Here is a 19,210-nt window from a genome sequence, read left to right as displayed (position 1 = left end):
AGGTTCAAATCTTGTGGCCTCTGGTTGCATAACTCCTAAACAATAATTTCTAATCTTGTGGCTAATTTGTCAGTCTTACAAAGGCAGTCTGGTCCCCAGGCAAGAAGGGGGTTTGTTTCAGGAAAGCGTTGTTACCATCTTGGTTTCAAAGTTAAAATAAACTAAGTTCCTCTGAAAGTTAGTTTGGTCTTTGCCCAGGAATGACTAAGGACAGCTTGGAAGTTAGAAGCAAGATGGAGTCATGGCAAATCTCTTTTACTGTCATAATTTCTGCAAAGGTGGTTTCAAGTTTTGGTGAAGATTGAGATAAGGTTTGTATGGCACTGAGCACACTGCCTGACACATAATAAGCCCTCAAATATTAGTGATTATTAGCACTGTTATTACCCATGGTAGCAATGCCAAGGACATGGTTGTAGGAGTAGAATCCCAGAGTAGAGATGGAGGTTACTGAAGTCAGGTAGGACAAGGAATGAGGCTAGCAAGTAGATGGGTCATCACCATTCCCCAAGGCAATAGGAGATAGGTGTGGACAAGAAGACTCAGTCAGGAGCTGGATTTTTAAGTGAATATTGGAGAATGAGCAGGAAATTGGTAGACAATAGTGAGAAAGGATAGAAGTTATTGTAGGTGACTCTCATAATCCTCAAAGGAGGAATGGATTCTACATGACTTTGGAAATGGAGTCATCTGGTGGAATGATAGGGAGATCTAGCCAGACAACCCTGGCTCTCAGTACTCCATGGGAGCACGGGAGCTACAGAAGAATTCTTAGAAAAACTAGATTTCAGATCCCCATATGTAAAAATCTTTCAACAACATACATTAATTCAGCAAATAGTCATGAAGCACGTAGCATAGGCCAGGCACTGTTCTAGGCACTAGGGATACAGTAGTGAACAAAACAGGCAAGGCTCCCTGCCTTCATGAAGCTTACATTTATTTTTTAGATAGGATTTGGCAGAATGTAAAGTCCAAATAATACATGCAGGCCATGATAGTTTCAAAGAATATTAATCCAAAATAGTTTCTGTTCATTCCAAAGTTTTAAAGCCAAAATTTGGGTGGAGTATGTGTTGGGGGAAGGATTGGGTTTTTTTCTTAATGTTTTCAGTTTGTTTCCAAACCATATCTATTTATGGGACTCTTATAAAACTCTGCCTTCAAAATCTTTTTAGTTATGTGTTTGAGAGTTCTGGGTATGTAGACAACAAACGGGACCTCATTGAGGCTGCAGCCCCTTGTTCAATTATGTATGTCCTCTATGTGCTCAGACATCTGGGTTCTACAGTTCTAAATCTGAGCACTAAGTACAGTCATGTATCACTTAACAGATGGGGATATGTTCTGAGAAATGCCTCAGTGGTGGTTTTGTCATTGTGCAAACATCGTAGAGGTAATCACACAAACCTAGACAGTACAGCCTATTACACACCTAGGCTATATGGTATACCAGTTGCTGCTCCTAGGCTACAAACCTGTACAGCATTCTGTGGTCTGAATAGTGTAGGCAATTCTAACGCAGTAAGTATTTGTATATCAAAACATATCTAAACATAGAAAAAGTACAGTAAAAAAACAGTATTATAATCTTAAGGGACCACCATTGTATGTGTCATATGTCATAGACTGAAATGTTGTGTGGTGCATGACTATACCAAAAAAAAAAAAAATTGTATTGTGCAAGTCATGACTATACAAAAAAATGCAACAGGAATCAGGTCACTGGAAACTGGAGGTGAAGGAGAACGTGTAAATCAAAAAGTCTCTGGAGGGTGAAGAGCAGACACAGATGGGAAAATTAATGTGGCTGGAGGTGAACAATGTTTGCCTGCTATGTAAGAATGTCTTTTTTTTTTTTTAGACAAGGTCTTCCTCTATTGTCCAGGCTCCAGAATGCAGTGGCATGGTCATAGCTCACTGCAGCTTCCACCTCCCAGGCTTAAGTGATCCTTCCACCTCAGCCTTCTGAGTAGCTGGGATGACAAGTATGTACTAGCACATCTAGTTAAAAATTTTAATTTTTTTGTAGATATGGGGTCTCCCTATGTTGCCTACGCTGGTCTTCAACTCCTACACTCAAGTAATCCTCCCACCTTGGCCCTCCCAATGTGCTGGGATTATAGGCCTGAGCTACCGTGCCCAGCCAAGAATGACCTTTTGGAATTCTTCCTTTAAAAAACTCACTCTTCATCTATGTTAAAATGCTATGGTATTTCATTGCCCAGCACGAAGAATACAGGGAAGCTGTGGAATATTATCAAATGTATTTAAACATGTGACAACGTTTTACTTAGCTTCCAATTACTAATAGACTTCAGAGGGCAGAAGGTTGCCAGCTCATTCATCTGGTCATTACTTATCTTGACCAAAAGCCCATGAGAATATATACTGAAAGAATAAAGCTTTCATTACCATTTAATGTTTTTCCTTAAAGCCTCATTTTAATACTGTGAAACCAGATTTCAGAGAATGTCATAAGATTTTCATAAAAAGAAACATTTAATACTATTTAAACATATAATGACTCCCAGTGCTACCTGAATTCATTCACATCATAAACCAACTAAAATGGGCTTTAATCTCTACAGTGACCATGCTGCCTTTACTTAACCTTAATATACCACTATCAAGACCAATTTATGAGCCACACTAAAATAATTATCATTGTTTTATTATAATCTCACCTTATTAACCAGAAATGTTAATCTGGTAATCATCTACCATATTCACCAGACTCTGAGTAACTGGCAGCTCTTTTAAAAAATCAAATTTATCATGGAAAGATGAGTATTTGCCAACTCAAGGATGTTTTTAAAAATGTGCTAGGGACTCATGGCCACTCTAAAAGAGGAGTTCCAGAAATGTTTAAGCATTTTGGGAATAACTGTATAGTCTTCCAGGTCTTTCACTTTGAAGAGAAAATGACTTAGATGGGTAGATTTGTATATACTTTTGGGATTCATCAGATTACTTTGTAGTCACAAGTCATACTGAGTTTTGACAGGAGCAGCTCATTTGGCAACTATTTGATAGAAAAATATTAAATAGTTCTATTGGAAAGGGAATGTCTTGGCAGATCTCTGAGGCTTGGGTGTAGGTTTTCTCAGGAATCCCCCCAGGGAACCTGCTCTTCTGGGTTCCATGGGAATGGTTTCAGGTGAGTAGTAGGAGCCCTCAAGGCCAGAGGCAGAAACCCATTAAGTAGGCTGGAGTCAGATGACAGGCCACAGCCACCATCTCCTGACGGTGGACAAGTCACTCTCTGGGACCTGTTTACCTCATCTGTCAAGTGATGGAGTTGGTGGACAAGGGCTGCATTTCGATCTAGGATTTTCTGGAAATGGGGATTATATTCATGCTTGTGTTGGAGACCTTTTTTTTTGAGACGGAGTTTCGCTCTTGCTACCCAGGCTGGAGTGCAACGGCGCGATCTCGGCTCACTGCAACCTCCGCCTCCTGGGTTCAGGCAATTCTCCTGCCTCAGCCTCCCGAGTAGGTGGGATTACAGGCACGCACCACCATGCCCAGCTAATTTTTTGTATTTTTAGTAGAGAAGGGGTTTCACCATGTTGACCAGGATGGTCTCGATCTCTTGATCTCGTGATCCACCCGCCTCGACCTCCCAAAGTGCTGGGATTACAGGCTTGAGCCACGCGCCCAGCCTGTGTTGGAGATTTTAACTAAGGAAGATGAATGCTGAAGGAAAGGACTTTTTTTTTCTGCAAACAAATTTTTTTTTATGATAAAAGTAATTCATACTTAGTGTAAAAAATTACAAGGCAGAAGTGTATAAAGCAGAAAGTAAAAGCATCTTCCCTTAACTCAGCACTCAGGTTAATTGTTCTCTCCTATCTCCTCAACAGGACATTCAGGCTCACACTAGCCATCTTTGAGGAAGTAAGACTCTGAAAGTAAATCTTTGCTATGTTTTAATGGTTTTTACAATTGATGAAATAGAAGATTAACATTTGTGGAAGGTTTTTTTTTTTCTTCTAAACAGGAAGTTCAGATCATCTAGCTCAATTTATAAGTCCATATGGAGAAGTTAAATTCCAGTACTTGAAAGTAATTTATTCTATTACTAGAGTAATCTAAAAATTGCAAAATACAAAAGATTAAACGCTATTAAAATGTTAATAGCAGTTTTACAGAGGTGACAGGACTTTGGGGTATTTTTTTTCTGTTCTTCTTCCTAGATTGAGACAATATGTTTTGTGTTACTTGTATAATAACAAAGTACATTTACATACCAGAATAGTTGGTTGATTGGATCAAACCAAACAGCCCAATAACTGATGCATTAAATCTTTCCTAACTAAACAGTTAAAAAAATTATTTCCTTTTAAGCTATTCGTTTTTTTTACTCAGAATTAAAGATAAATGATTATATTAATAATTACAGGAAAACTAATTTGTAAAAATCTTCGACACTGAATGGGTTTAGCACCTCAAATATGTATTGAGCAGCTATGGACTGCAAGGCACTGTGGGAGTGGGGTGAGTATACTTCCCCCAAGGGCTCAGGGTCTGGCAGGGGAGGTAAGGTACAAACCCATAGCCATACACTAGCTGACCTGTTCTAAGGGTTGTGGGACATAAAATGCTAGGAGGCCAGAGAAGTAAGAAATGTCTTCATATGAGAGTAAATCAAGGAAAGCGTGGTTTGAGAAAATGGGTGGGATTTTTCTTTTTTTGTACCAAGAGACTGAAGGGGCTTTTTAAAGTGGAGGGAAGGCAAATTGAGGCATAGAGTTGCCAATACCAGGTCATGTCAGGAAGAACAGAATCCAATTTGGCTGGAGCATAGAGCATATGTAGGGAAAGGGACAATAAGAGTGGCATGGGGGCTGAGGGGGACTTGAATGTCACGTGACAGAGTCAGAGCTTGCACTCTAATGAGGTGATTGACAGGTGATCTTGGAGGCTTTTGGGCAGGAAGAGTGATACAATAAATCAGTATTGGCTTAGGACAATCCCTTTGGCTTTGGCCAAATTGTGACTCAGGTAAGGGACAGTTGGGCGAAACAAGGATGGGAAGATGCATGATAAATGGGCCCTGAGCTTGGCAGGCATCAGGAAGGCAGTGCAGTATTTTGTACAGACTTAGCAGAGCAGGCACCCAGCATTCAGTGAGACCACAGTTCAAACCCCACACAGACTCTTAGCCGCTGTGTGACTTGAAGGTGTTACTAACTCCCCTGAACTTGTCTCATCTACAAAATGGGCATAGTAGCACCTATGTCATGGGGTTGCTTCATGGCAGGTAATTGTAGTAAAGCATTTAGCACACCTCTGATGACATATGGTGAATGCTCAGTAAATATTAATGTCACTAATTCCAGTCAATTCAATTAACTGGAATTAATTAGTTGGAGTTAGGAGGAAACAGGTGTCAGCTGCGTTGACTGAGGGAAGCAGCGCTCTCCGAAAGTAGTACATGGTGGTACAGTGGCAGCATGGCATCTGTGGGGGAGACTGTCTGCGGTGGGATCCCACTTCTACTGCTGGCCAGCTGTGGTCTTGCACAGGCTACTTAACTAGAGCTCAGTTTCCTTAAACACTGTAAAGCTAGCAGTGTTACCATGGAGCTGCTGTGTGAGAGTAAAATGAGATAATTAATGCATGTTAAGTGTGTAATATGTGACTGATACATTGTTAGTGCCCAGTAAATGTTAGTTATCAGGTGAGGGGTGGGATGTGGGGTTGAATAGATTTGGCCCTCCTACTTGTAGAGGCAGGATGTGCAAGGACAGGTGGAGACAGGCAGCAAGGGTTTGGGCATGAAGGACCAGGCCCGGGGAGAGCACTCGGCCTGAAGATATTCAACAGTCCCTGGCCCAGAGGAGATCACACCTCTGCAGGGAGATGTGCCACAAGTGGAGTGTAGACATAGGCCTAAGGAAGCAATCAGACACATCCAGAATAGAGGACATTTGCTAAGACAGCTGGCCTGGATGCTTCAAAAGTGTCATGGGAAAATATGTTGGGGTTGTTCTATGCTAAACGTGACGGAAGAGTTGAAACCAAAAGAATGTATGAACATTGATTTGACCTGGTGGTGTTGTTTTTTTTTCAAGACAAACATTCTGGAGACAGTTGTTGAACACTGATTAAGGGCGCTATATTAGAGGCTATAAAGAAGTTACTGTTTATATTTTTAGGTATGTCTTTGTTCTCAGGAAATCTGTGCAGAAATAGGGTGAAATGCCATTATATGTACACATGCATGAGGTGGAGAGAACAGTAAATCTGGCAAACTGTTAGCAACCATTCAATCCGGGTGGAGGGTATGTATCTTAGTATTCATTGTGCTAGCCTTTCAGCGTTTTCTGAATGTGTGGAATTTTTCAATATAAAAAAAAATGAGAAAAAGAGGCCTGTGGAAAAACTGAGAACCAGTACACAACAGGAATTCTTTGGAGGAAAACAGGATCCACCTACCAAGGGAGCAATTTCAAGAAGGGAGAGATTAAGCAAAATGAAGACAGCAAACAGACCATCATTATTTGGTCACTGGGAGATTGTGGCGGCTTGGAAATAAATAGTTCAATGTAGCATAGAAAACTGACCCAGAGTGAAGGAGTAAAAACGGGAGGAAGTATAGGTGGCAAGGACTTGCTGGCCCTTCCAGGTTGAGTCTTTTCAGTAAGGGAGACTGAGCATTGCTGAGGAAGAAGAGCCTGGGGGAAAGGGAGGGACTGAGACAGAGAAAGGGGTGAATAACAGGAGGAAAGACCCAGTAAACATGGCAGAGGAATGGGATGGAAAATGACAGGAAGATGTGGCCTTAAGTGGGAGGGTTGCTTTCTCCTTTGGCCCAGAGGTGAGGACTATGATGACATGTGGGGAAGAAACGCTCTTCCTAGTGAGGGGATAAGGTGATGTCTTGACAAAGTGGCAGATATGAGGCCCGAAAGTGGACATAGGTGCCACACTTGTCATTGGGTCAGAAGCAAGGAAAGGATGGCCGAGGGGAGACAGAGTGCACCTGGTATTGGTTGAATAATGGGGAGTAAAAAGGGGGGCTCTCTGGGACTGCCCCGAAGAGTGCTAGGGCAGTCAGGGAAACTAGAGGGCATGTTCCCCTCTTCCCCCTTCAGAACTTGATGTTGGGCAGATTATGCATTAGGAACTCTTTTTGGGGGTAAAAAGGTTTCTCATTTCCGTACACCCTCTACTTTGGGCTGGGTGTATAGGCACGTGATATAATAAGTCTTTGGTATGGAATGAAGCGCTATCCTTTCAAAGTCACCAGGTTCAGGTTCCCAGCCTTAAGCCGTCATGACACTGGGTGGTGTGGGTTCACGGAGCTGCTGGAACTCTCCAGTGTCAAGTGTGCCACCCTATCCTCTGGATGCATGCCCACGAAAGGCTACCCAGGCACCTCAGGTGACCCTGTGGAAGTGAGTTTTGGTTCTGCTTTGGCTTCGAAATGCTTCTTAAGCTGAAGCTTTAGGGCGTGGAAAGCGCTACAGTTAGCGGGAGCTTCCAAGTGAGTAGCGGCCGCTGGCCAGGCCTCGGTCACAGCGGGGGCTGAAGGCCTAGGTCGGAGAAGAGACGGCCTGGGGTTGGGAAGTGGCCAGTCCCCTACAGGAGAATCCTGGTGATGACGCCGCCGTCCCGGTCCCCCTCGGGGTCGTCCTTGAGCAGCGGCGCGACTGGGGCCCAGCCCAGGGCGCCCTCTCGGCGGCTCACCTCCCGCAGTCGCGCCTGCAGCGCCTCCCTCTCAGCCTGCAGCTCCCGGCGCGCCTGAGCCGCGGCGCGCTCCTCCTCCTGCAGCGCCCTCCGCCTCCGCTCCAGGGCGCGCTCGCCCAGCTCCACCGCCACCTCGCGCCGCTCCAGCTCCCGTTCCCACTGGCTGCCGCGCAAGGCCAGCGTGCCCATCAGCTCCAGCAGGCGCGCCCAGTCGCCCTCGGGGGCCGCGGCAGGACCGGGTGGCGGCGGGCAGGGCGTGGTGGGTGGCGAGCGTCGGGGGCCGCTGCTCTCCAGCTCCCGCCGGTGCGCACTCTTTAGGTGCCTCCACAGCGCCGAGGTCCCCGCATGGAAGCCGGGGCCGCGGCCCACCTGCTCCCCGCACAGACGGCAGGTGGCCCAGTGGCCCGACGGTTGCCCGGGGCGCGCCGGGGCTAGGTGGAAGTAGCCCCAGGCTTCGGAGTACGGCGCCCCTAGGCGGCCCGGAGGCGTCGGCGCCGGCCCCAGTCCCGGACATGGACCGCCCCGCGTCGCCGCGTTGTCCCGCCCGCTGGCCTCATCCATGATGCAGGCCGGCTCGCCACTCCTCATTCTGCGGCGCCCGCACGCTGGGGAACAGGGGAAGAATAATAATGTTAGGATCACGCACACAGCTCCTAGACTACAGTTAGCCTAAGAAATCATGCTGCCCTCCATTTTCTTACCGATAAAAATCCTATAGTGTGGGACGATGTCTAGGTTTCTAATTAATCTTCAGTATTGTTGATTCCTCAGGAAAAAAACTGTATAGCCCTTCCTATACTAGGAATCCTCTTTGAAATCAAGTGGGTCCCCAGTCAACAAGTATTTATACTAATAGCGGGAGGCTAAGGCTACTTGAACAGGAAGAACTAGCTAACTCCGTGCTGTGTCTAGGTATTAGCTTTAACCAGCGTCTGCTTTCTTAACGATGACGAAAAGGTATTGTCTTCAGAATACCAGCCAGGCTGCATTCTGTAGTCTTCTCTGGGTTCTGTACAGCACACTTCAGCAATGACCAGAAAAGAAAGCTTTGGGAATGAAAATTTTGTTTCTTAAACTTCAGGAGTGGAAGAGTCAATGGTGAACAGCCTTTTAAAAAGCTTTCAATGACTGTATGTTTTTCAAGATAAAAATATCTGTTTTTGTGATTATTAAAAAGAATCTACGTGTGAGAAAATTGGCAATATTGAAAGCAATGCTTTTAAAATATGCACATTTAGGAAATGGCAATATCCAAAGCAGCATTCTAATTTTTTACCTTTAAATTAGACAGTGGGTCATTTCCCAAGGACTCTGGGGTCCCCGTCATTGCCTCAGGGTTTCCTGCCCTCTCAGGTTCCAGGGGTAGAAACAATGCATGCAGCACGATTCCTGAGTTCTGAGGAACCCACCACGCCCTGCCCACCGGGTGGGTTCCTCAGAGTTACAAGGGAGTTACTCCCAGCAGTGCTAGGAGTAAATTCAGAGGACAGGCAGGCCACTAAAAGAAATGCATTCAAACCACCTTAAAGGTAGATACTAGAAATACTGACGAGCGCCATTCCCCGTTCACTTTTTCTAACCCTTTCATAGATACCCTAGGCATAAAACAAATAAAATTAGTTTTCTTTATTGTTCATTCTAACTAAAAGGTCCCCTCTACATATTTGCAAGATACAGAGTTTGGTCAATACTTTTAATTAAGAAAGAAAAAGAGATAAAAGTAATAATGTCTTGCTTTGTTCAACACAAAATCTATTAAAGGGATCCAAACATAATGCAATGACTATCACTGCACAGGCTTTTTTATTAGGAAAATAATTCTCCACTGCAATAACCTATCAAAGAAAAGGGAATACAGGAAAAGGTGAAGTTTATTCTTTAGGAAATAAGTTCACAAAGGACCAAATGTGTGATTCTAGATAAATTTGCTTTGAAAGTTGAAAAACAGAAGAAAACACATGACAGACTTCTTGAGCTCTTCTGAGAACTTATCTCAGGGAGAAAATCAAGGCCAAGGTGAGACCCAGGCACAATGAGATCAATTTCACTCATACCTTCAGATTTTGAAACAGCAGCAGTGGAGATGACAAAGTTCCAAAATCTTTCTTGTTAAACACAACTGGGAAAAACTGAAGACAAAGACGAGACTAGGAAAAATCAGCTGCTATAGTGATAGTAGCATTTAGTGTAAGCTATGAATTCAGTTGCTAATAGTCTTATTACAGATGCACTGTACTTTTCAAAATGTAAGTATTCTTTTTCCCACCAAGTAAGTCTACTCTGGATCAGGCATGACATTTAACATATCTCTTATTTTTTTAAAAAAGATAAATATACCAGAATCATCAAAAAACACAAATACTATGCATCTTCTAACAAAGAAATGGCAATTTACATGTCTTCTGAGACACAGGCATTGATTTAAATATGGTCACTCATGATAAAGACCGATTAGCATAAAAAAACTTTAGAAATTAAAGGCTAAATCACTTTTAAGAAAAATATTTTTATGGCCAGTAAATATTACAGTTATGTAACATTGTGGTTAACAGTAAGATTTAAGAGTTACAAACATTTTTAATTATCTAACTTTACCTAGAATTTTTCCTATACTTTTTTCTTTTTTAAAAATTTCTATTTCCTTCTATATTGAAATCTGATCTTTCCCGAGGTCCTTTTTTATTCCTGGATATACATAAAAGTGGAGAGACTATTATAATGAATCTTTGTGACTGGCTTATAAATGAAAAGAGATATAAATGTTTCCTATGACATTAAGAGTATTGCTTTGCATTCTGATATGCTTTCTTGTGTTAAGCTTGGAAGGTGCACATAAACCCACAGATTCTCTTACTTGTGCCAAAGTCTGAGAGTCATCCTTACTAATGTGCCCCTAATAGTGCCAGAGGTGACCAATTACTGTCATGCTTTTTCCTCTCTGAGTTTCTCTAAAAACTACAATGCCCAGAGGGAGTGTTGCACAGGTGAATGCCATCTGTTAGGAGTTAAAGTGGGCACAAGGGTGAGAAGCACTGACTTTGATGTCTTCACCCTTTGACCTCACCTGAGCCAGGGACAAGCAGCATCACAAATGTTGGCCAGCACAGCATTGCCCCTCCAAAGGCAGCAGGGGGACATCTCTGCATGGGCAGCCCTTCCATTTTGGAGGTCTTAACCGGTAGAAGGCAGCACGGGGCAGAACTGCCTCACCTTCTCAGTCCTCCACACCATGTGGCTGTATTCTAGCTCTATACAGTCCTCAGTCTCAGTATCTACAGAGTGACCAGCAGTCTACGGCCAGAGGTCGTAACAGCCTGGTTAGCTCTGTTAAACAATCGGGGTGTATTTCAGGTGCCCCTGCAGTGTGGAGGGGGAAAGTCCTCTTCAGACTCTTCAGCTACAACCATAACACACAAAGAACTCTTCGAACTGACAATAAAAAGACAAAGAACCTGATAGAAAAACAGATGAGAAATATGAGTAGGCAAATGACCTAACAGCAAACTCAAATTGCCAGGAAGTTCGTGAAAAGGTACACAATATCACTTATATGCAGGGAAATGCTATTAAGGTAGCAATAAGGTATCATTTTACATCTATCACACCCAGAAACATTAAGAGGCCTAACAGCCAGAGTTACAAGGGAGGTAGAGAAAAGGCACACTTCTCAATTTCTAGTAAAGATGGGATGGATTTTAGGAAAGAAGTCTGGTCATTTCTTCTTTCTTTCCTTTCTTTTTTTTTTTTTTTTGAGACATGGTCTTGCTCTGTCACCCAGGCTGGAGTGCAGTGGCGCAATCTCGGCTCACTGCAACTTCTGCTTCCCAGGCTCAAGAAGCAATCCTCCTATCTCAGCCTCCCAACTAGCTGAGACTACAAGTGCATGCCACCACGCTTGGCTAATTGTTGTACTTTTTGTAGAGATGGGGTTCTCCCTATGTTGCCCAAGCTGGTTTTTCTTGAACTCCTGGGCTCAAGTGATCCACCCACCTTGGCCTACCAAAGTGCTCAGATTACAGGTGTGAGCCACCACAGCCAGCTGCGATTTCTTTCTTTCTTTCTTTTTTTTAAAGAAAGGAAAAAAAAAAGGAGTGAAGGAGAGGAAGAAAAAGAGGGAGAGAAAACGGGAATATAGCTTTATTCTAAAAATGGGTATTAATAATGGCAGATAAACATTTTGTATATTTAAGGTGAAGAATGTATATTTTGTGTATTTAAAATGGAGAGCTCTATAAATATTTATTGAGTTTACTTGTTCCGAATCTGAGTTCAAGTCCTGGATATCTTTATTAATTTTCTGTCTCGTTGAGTCTAAATCTCTTTATGAGTCTTATGTATCTGGGTGTTAGGATCGTTAGCTCTTATTGTTGCATTGATCCTTCTACCACTATATCTTTGTTGCTTTGAAATCTATTTTATCAGATGCAAGAATTGCAACTCCTGCTTTTTATTTATTTATTTATTTATGCTCTCCATTTGGTTGGTAAATCTTTCTCCATCCCTTTGTTTTGAGTCTTTGTGTATCCTTGCATGTGAAATGGGTCTGGATGTAGCATACCGTTAGGTTTTGGCTGTATCTTTTGATTGGGGGATTTAGTCGACTTAAATTTAGGGTTACTGCCATTTGATGTTTACTGGCTATTTTATCCATTCATTGATGTAAATTCTTCTTCATGTTGATGCTCTTTACTTTTTGGCATATTTTTAGAAAGGCTAATACTGGTTGTTCCTTTCTATGTATAATGCTTCTTTCAGAAGCTTTTGTAAAGCTGGATTGGTGGTAATAAAATCTCTGAGTACTTGCTTGTTCATAAAAGATTTTATTTTTCCTTCAATTGCGAAGCTTAGTTTGGCAGGATATGAAATTCTGGGCTGAAAGTTCTGTTCTTTAAGGATGTTGAATATCGGCCCCCACTCTCTTCTGGCTTGCAGGGTTTCTGCTGAGAGATCTGCTGTGAGTCTGATAGGCTTCCCTTTGTGGGTAACCTGACCTTTCTCTCTGGCTGCCCTTAGTATTTTCTCCTTCATTTCAACCCTGGTGAATCTAACGATTATGTGCCTTAGGGTTGCTCTTCTTGAGGAATATCTTTGTGGTGTTCTCTGTATTACCTGGGGTTGAATATTGTCTTGCTGCCAGCTGCAATTTCTATATTAATTAAAAATAGAGGCTGGGTTCAGTGGCTCACACCTATAATTAGGAGGCCTTGGCAGGTGGATTACCTGAGTCAGGAGTTTGAGACCATCTTGGCCAATTTGGCAAAACCCCATCTCTACTAAAAATACAAAAAATTAGCTGGGCATGGTGGTGGGTGTCTGTCATCTTAGCTACTCAGGAGGCTGAGGCAGGAGACTTGCTTGAATCTGGGAGGCAGAGGTTGCAGTGAGCCGAGATTGCATGATTGCATTCCAGCCTAGCCAACAAGAGCAAAACTCTGTCTCAGAAAAACAAAAACAAAAAACAAAACAACTCTTGGCTCCTCAGGCATGTGAGCTCAGGCAGGGCCAGCCCAGCCTCAACTGTGGAGACTAGTGGGACAGTCCCATGGGGAAGCCCACTGCTGCGCTGCTGGGAGGAGGAAGCCCAGCATGTGGGGCTGCTCATTGTCAGGTAGTTTGCTGTGCCTTGCAGAAGGAGATTCTGTATCCACACGCAGGATGTCATGGAAGAGGAGCTCATCCCATTCATCTCTCTGGCACAGGGTAGACACTTGGGGGATGCTGCACTGAATGAAATGAATCTGACTCTGTTTCTTTAGCCCCACCCACCCAAGTCTCAATCTTCCCATCTGTCAAGAGAAATAAGATTGTTTGGCTCTAAACAGGTGGCTGAGATCAGATAGTGCAAATGATGTCACTGTTGGACTCTCCAGTGTTATATAAATTCAAGGCATGAACAAAAAGGAAACTACCAATATTTACTGCTCAGACATGCCCATGTTAAGATTTTAGTGGCTAAAAGGCAGTTATTTTTCCATTTGACATGTTATTCAACAGAGTAAGTAGTTTAAGTTGGAGGAATCCCTTTGGGAATTGTTTGAGTACAAAGAGCAAATAAAAAAAGAGTAACAGATCCAAGACCCTTACCCTTTAAATTTATTTTAACTTTGTAAATTGACCTTCATGTAAAATAGCTTGCTTATCACTAAGGTAAAAGAATAGGGAGGTTTCATTAGCCAAAGTCCTGTGATATGCATTTCTTCTTTATCAAGTACCGAATGAGAATGCATATCATTAATTCTGTAGTTAGCTAATAAGAAGAAAATGAAAAGTAAGAGCTCCCTTAATTTTTCTTTGAACATTTTTTTTAAACTAATACAAATGTGCCAATGAATGTGAGTATTTTGCTTACATCCCTCCACTCCATCCAACTCTCATTCAAATGCTCATTGTGTACCTGCTAAGGTCAGGTGCATGCTTTCTGCTAGACATTCCAAGAGGAACATCACACAGTCTCCGCCCTCAGGTAGCTTACCATCTGGTGGGGAAAGAGATGCTGCCAACAGTAATTCTGATGCCTGTGTGATATGGTTTGGCTGTGCCCCCACTCAAATCTCATCTTGAGTTGTACTCCCATAGTTCCCATGTATTGTTGGAGGGACCCAGTGGGGCAGTTTCTCCCATACTGTTCTCATAGTAGTGAATAAGTCTCATGAGATCTGATGGTTTTATAATGAGAAACTCTTTTTTGCTTGACTCTCATTCTATCTCATGCTGTTGCCATGTAAGAAGTGGCTTTTGCCTTGTGCCATGATTGTGAGGCCTCCCTAGCCACGTGGAACTATAAGTTCATTAAATCTCTTTCTTTTATAAATTGCCCAGTCTCAGGTATGTTTTTATCAGCAGCGTGAAAATGGACTCATAGACTGTGGTAAAGTTGAAATCAGTGCTCACTCCTTAGGGTGAATTCCATCACATAATCTCCACTGGGGAAGGGGCTGGCATGGGTAGCTCCTGGGGCTGAGGTCTTGGGGGCCTAACACAAAAGTTCATGCAGTTCAGCATCCCTTCCCATCCCATGCCCCACAGGGTGCAAACGCATTGTTATCCACCACCAAAACACATTACTCTCTTAGTACTCAACTCTAATAAAGTTCCAGTTCCTCAGTTGTATAATGAGGCTTCCAAACTCCTAATTTAAAAGAAAATTTCTTTAAGCTATATAAAAGCACTGCTAACATGAAATTAACAGTGTAAATTTCTGAGTGCAATTTCAGGGTAAAAAAAAAACTGAAAAGACATGGAGATTTTAGATATTTCAAGTAAGGAGAGAGAGTAGTGTTGCTGGTACCATGCCTCTGCACTAGCTATAGCTGAGTTTCATTATCTGGAAGGAGTTCTAAATCTAAGCCTGTGGAAGACAATACATTCACATTAATTATCTCTCCATTTGACTCAATTTCTGAAGAAGTTCTATCCTTCTGATAAACTATCAGATTAAAACCCAGATTCCTCAGTATGATGGCCCTAAATACCAATATAAAGAATAAAGGAAGAGATTAGAACCTGGATGAATAATCTGTATAAATATGGGCATATAAACAAGGTATGGCTATAATATTGACAGTCATCCTATAAAGCACCCACAAAAGTTAATTGTATTATTTTATACTTATGCTTGCACACATAAAAAATATTGGCAGCCTAAAGGCTAGAGAACCAGGCAATGTTCTCAAAAGGACATAGCAAATGAATTACACCTTTATTTGTCCTTTCATACTCAAGGCTACTCACTGTAGTTGGGTTATCCAGGCAGAGTTTTAAACAAATATATGTTGGTTGAGCCTGGATCTTAGACAAGAAATTCACACTAATGTGAAATTCACACAGACATATGTGGAAACACTGAAAACATTTTCATTTACTTCACCAGTGACTTTAATCCAAGCAGAACATAATAATTAATACAAATAATTAGACGACAACTGAAGTGTCAAGAAAACCACAGTTCATCTGTTATCTGTCCATCTCTGTTGAACTATTAGTTTACTGCCATATATTAATCTATCTATAAACAGATCCGGACAATTAGAAAAATGAGTCTGGAATCACCAGGCTGAAGGCTTAGCTGAAGTTAAAAGACAAGTAAAAATGCCTCCAAGCTGTAAAACCTAAATTGCAGAATAAAGAGTAAAATGTGAAAAAGTTTAGAAGAAGGTTATATGTGGACTGTAAAAAATACACTGGACTCACAGGTAATTATGTGTTGAATCAGAGATGTTTCCTAAATGTCATAAGCCAAACTCTTAGATATTTCTACCATTAGCTAAAAGGCAAAGAAGCACTTTCTCTCTGTTAATGCACTTTTTAAAATGAAAATTGTGAAGGGTTCTGCCCTTAAATTGGACCTTTATTTCAGGCCTGCATTACTTTGCTTAATAGATATGGTTCTAAAAATTAAGGTGGTGCTCCATTTTATCTTGTAAAAATGCATAATTTAATCACAGTTATAGGGATTTAAAGCTGCCCTACTTTGAAGGCCTTTGTGACTCAAAGATTTTTTAATTTAATTTTTAAATTGAGAATTATCTGGCTTGGGCTTTTGGTCTGTTTATAATATGTATTGCTGTATACTTTTTTTAAAAAAAATTGTCGGTTGCCTCAAGCTATTCTTGCCTCCAAAAGGTGTCATAATAATGTATGAATTAAAAAAAGCAGAAAATAATTACCCTAATTAGGTCAATGTATTAAGCTGTTTCTACAACAGTTTCTCTTAAACACCTATCTTTGTAGTCTTGGCTAATTAGAAATTCGACTGGTGGCAAGTACTTATTTTTTCCTTCAAAGGGGGTTTCTGCTTTGCTAACTAAGACTCGGACATTTGGTTAGTGCAAGAAATCACATAAACTGCTCCAGCGGACTCGGAAAGGGGCGGAAAATTCTTTTGTTTGGGGACCACGAGGGGTGGGGGAGGGGCGGGGATTCTGGTGTGAGCATCTGGCTAACAACATTCGCTTTCTGCCCCTAAAAGTGGGCGACATCAAGAAAGTCCCAATTACAGAAAGAACCCACTGCAGGGCGCCCAGCCACTGTGCCCAGTGAAAAGACTGCAATCAGACAACTTTAATAAAGGGAGCGCTGGAGAGTGGCCAGCAGTTTCCACATTCCCAGCACGTTTGTCGAAAGGGGAGTGTAGGGAAGGAGCGAGAATGAGGCGCAGGAAGACTGTGAGCGGGGCTTGCCGCACAATCCCGGGCCCACCTGCCTCCTCTCGATCGCGACAGCGACCTGGGAGAAGGTCACGCACCGCGCGGGTGCCAGGGAGGCCGGCGGCGGCGTCCGCGGGCCTGCTCACTTGTGCTCCCCGCCGCCCGGCCCGGCCCGGCCCGGCCCGCCTCGCCCACCGAGTTTCGAGGCCCACACTCACCCCGTCACCCGCGAAGCGCGGCCGGAGCCGGCGGCGGGTCGGGAGTCCGGGACGGCGGATCCCCCTCCAGGCGCCTCGCTGACATTTTGTCCAGGACGGAAACCTCCGCGCTTCCCCCTTAAAGACACAGCGCTCCATTCACGCGTCTGCGGGGAAAGGGGGGCCGTCACGTGGGCCCTTCACCCGAAAGCGGTAGAGTGGTCGCTCTGAAACTACCCAGGTCCGCGAGCGGCAGACTTGTGTTGGCCAGGGTTTTAAGATGACGCAACAGCTGAGTGTGGTTAAAATGTAACTATTGTTTTACAACTTTGCATTAACCTTCCAAGACCTGGATTCCCGGGCCGGAGTCTCCGAGCGCAGTTTGCATCCTTGCAGGCTCCAGGCGCGTGATGTCACAAGTTATTAGAAGAAATCCCTCTAACCTAGGTCGGGACAGATGAAGGTGGCGCTTGTTGGTCTTAACCAAAACACCAGCATGGTGTACCAGCTTTGCCTAGATTATGCTCAGGTAAGGAACAAACTTTGCAACTCAGTGGCTTAAAGGTCCATTTCTCAAGCGAATTACTGTGGCTGCAGGGAGCTTTCACAGTACTCCACCAGTTTTCTTCTTTCCAGGCTCCAGGCTGAAAGATGAATTTTCTGGGCCATGCTCCCTGCTGGGCTGGTAAATCGGCTTTGAGGGAGAAGAGGAAGTCCTGATTTGTAGTGTTTGCTATTTCTATGATGTAAATACTCCCACCATGGCCGATTTCAGGCTACAAACAGTCTAACAAGTGACTTGCCAAGTTCCTGAAAATGTTAACAATTAGCTCTTGTACAGGAGTGGTACAATCTGCTCTTAAAACTCACGTAATGCATACCTCAGTTCTGCTCACATTCTGTTGGTCAAAGTTTGCTGTCAGTGGATAGGAAAGTATAACCCTCTGTTAAGGAAGCCTTGCAAGTCATGTGACAATGAAAAGGGAGAGTTCCCTGACCCCCCTTGCAGGACATGCAACAGGGGTGCGGCTCATGTGCTCACTCTCTGCCTTGCTCAAACCCCTTATGGGATGGTGAGCATGCAGATGGACAGGTGCAGGAGCCAGGGTGCAAAAGCTAGGGCATTGGGCTTCCAGCCACAAGGCAATATCCAGGGGCAGGAGCCTGTGATTCCTGGAGCCCAAGCGGGTGCATGTTACAGTGTGCTCTTTTAGCCTTGCCGTCAGCTGATGGCTTAAGCATTAACCCGCTCAATAGAACTTCTGCCTTTTTGCAAGGGCAGAGGGTCAGCATGACAGCTTTCTGTATCTCGAGCTCTTGTCCCACGTCCTAGAATAATCAGGTCATACATGGACTTGAAGGATGGTGAATGCAGATGTTAGGGGGATGGGGGGGTTATTAGGTGGTAGGGATGGCATTCAGTGGGTTGGATGGGGCGCTGGAAAGGGTATGGAGTAGGAAAATGATCTTCCCCTGGAGTTTGGCCATCTGCTGGTGGATTCTCTGACTGTCCCCAGCTGAATTCCTCCCAACATTTCTTCTCTTTTCTCTTTATATGTTGCTCCTCTGCTCTTCTATTCATCTGCTCATCTCCTGCTGCTGGAGCCTGGGGTCTGGAGTTTATATGGGTACAGGAGAGGGGGGCACGGAGGGCCAGAATGTAACTTTTGGGCATGAAAACAGGAATGCCTGTCCTCATTTAGAGCCATGGGTTTCCAGGCTTGAGGGTGAGGCCTCTGCCAGGGAACTGACTTCTACCCAGTATTTCCCTGTTTTCTGTCTGTATCAACAACAAGTGAGCTGAATAATACTCTTAAAAGGAGGACAAGAAATAATTGGGTACAATAATACAAACCACCAGTAATAGTTTCAGAAGAAGAAACTGGTTGGGCATCTTCAAAGGCAGGGATCCCCAGTCCTGGGCCATGAACCAGTACCCTTTGTGCCCTGTTAGGAACCTGGTGGCACAGCAGGAGGTAAGCAAGGGGCAAGCAAATGAGGGAAGCTTCATCTGTATTTACATCCACTCCCCATGGCTGGCATTGCCACCTGAGCTCCACCTCCTGTCACATCAGCTGGGGTGTTAGATTCTCATGGGAGCATGATTGTGAACCGTGCACATGTGAGGGATCTAGGTTGTGTGCCCCTTATGAGAATCTAATGCCTGAC

At 43.5% G+C, this 19,210-nt stretch overlaps 2 protein-coding genes and 1 non-coding gene across 17 annotated transcripts in view; 1 reads left to right on the top strand and 2 right to left on the bottom strand.

The window, feature by feature from the left end:
- Window positions 1–3,915: 3,915 nt before the first annotated feature.
- On the bottom strand, window positions 3,916–17,159 carry ZBED3 (zinc finger BED-type containing 3). Its single transcript, XM_008991911.5, has 2 exons — window positions 17,063–17,159; window positions 3,916–8,303 (listed from the first exon to the last, which is right to left on the bottom strand). Exon 2 carries the CDS (start codon window positions 8,284–8,286, stop codon window positions 7,591–7,593), a length of 696 nt encoding a protein of 231 aa, XP_008990159.1. The 5' UTR covers window positions 8,287–8,303; window positions 17,063–17,159; the 3' UTR covers window positions 3,916–7,590.
- LOC118152000 (small nucleolar RNA SNORA47) lies at window positions 10,787–10,923 on the bottom strand. Its single transcript, XR_004740379.1, has one exon. It is a non-coding gene; the product is annotated as a small nucleolar RNA SNORA47 (small nucleolar RNA).
- PDE8B (phosphodiesterase 8B) overlaps window positions 16,828–19,210 on the top strand; it is a 348,230-nt gene continuing 345,847 nt past the window's right edge. For all 15 annotated transcript variants that reach the window (XM_078365293.1, XM_078365302.1, XM_035291356.3 and 12 more), the window contains exon 1: window positions 16,828–17,570. The gene's annotated coding sequence lies outside the window, so the exon portion shown is untranslated. The remainder of the gene's footprint in view (window positions 17,571–19,210) is intronic.

Source organism: Callithrix jacchus, chromosome 2, assembly GCF_049354715.1.
Source record: "Callithrix jacchus isolate 240 chromosome 2, calJac240_pri, whole genome shotgun sequence".
NCBI classification, from domain to species: domain Eukaryota; kingdom Metazoa; phylum Chordata; class Mammalia; order Primates; family Cebidae; genus Callithrix; species Callithrix jacchus.
This window is presented reverse-complemented; position numbering and strand designations above follow the sequence as displayed.

Coding starts and splice junctions, on each gene's coding strand:
- ZBED3 (XM_008991911.5), bottom strand. CDS start 8,286: ATGAGGAGTGGCGAGCCGGCCTGCATCATGGATGAGGCCAGCGGGCGG.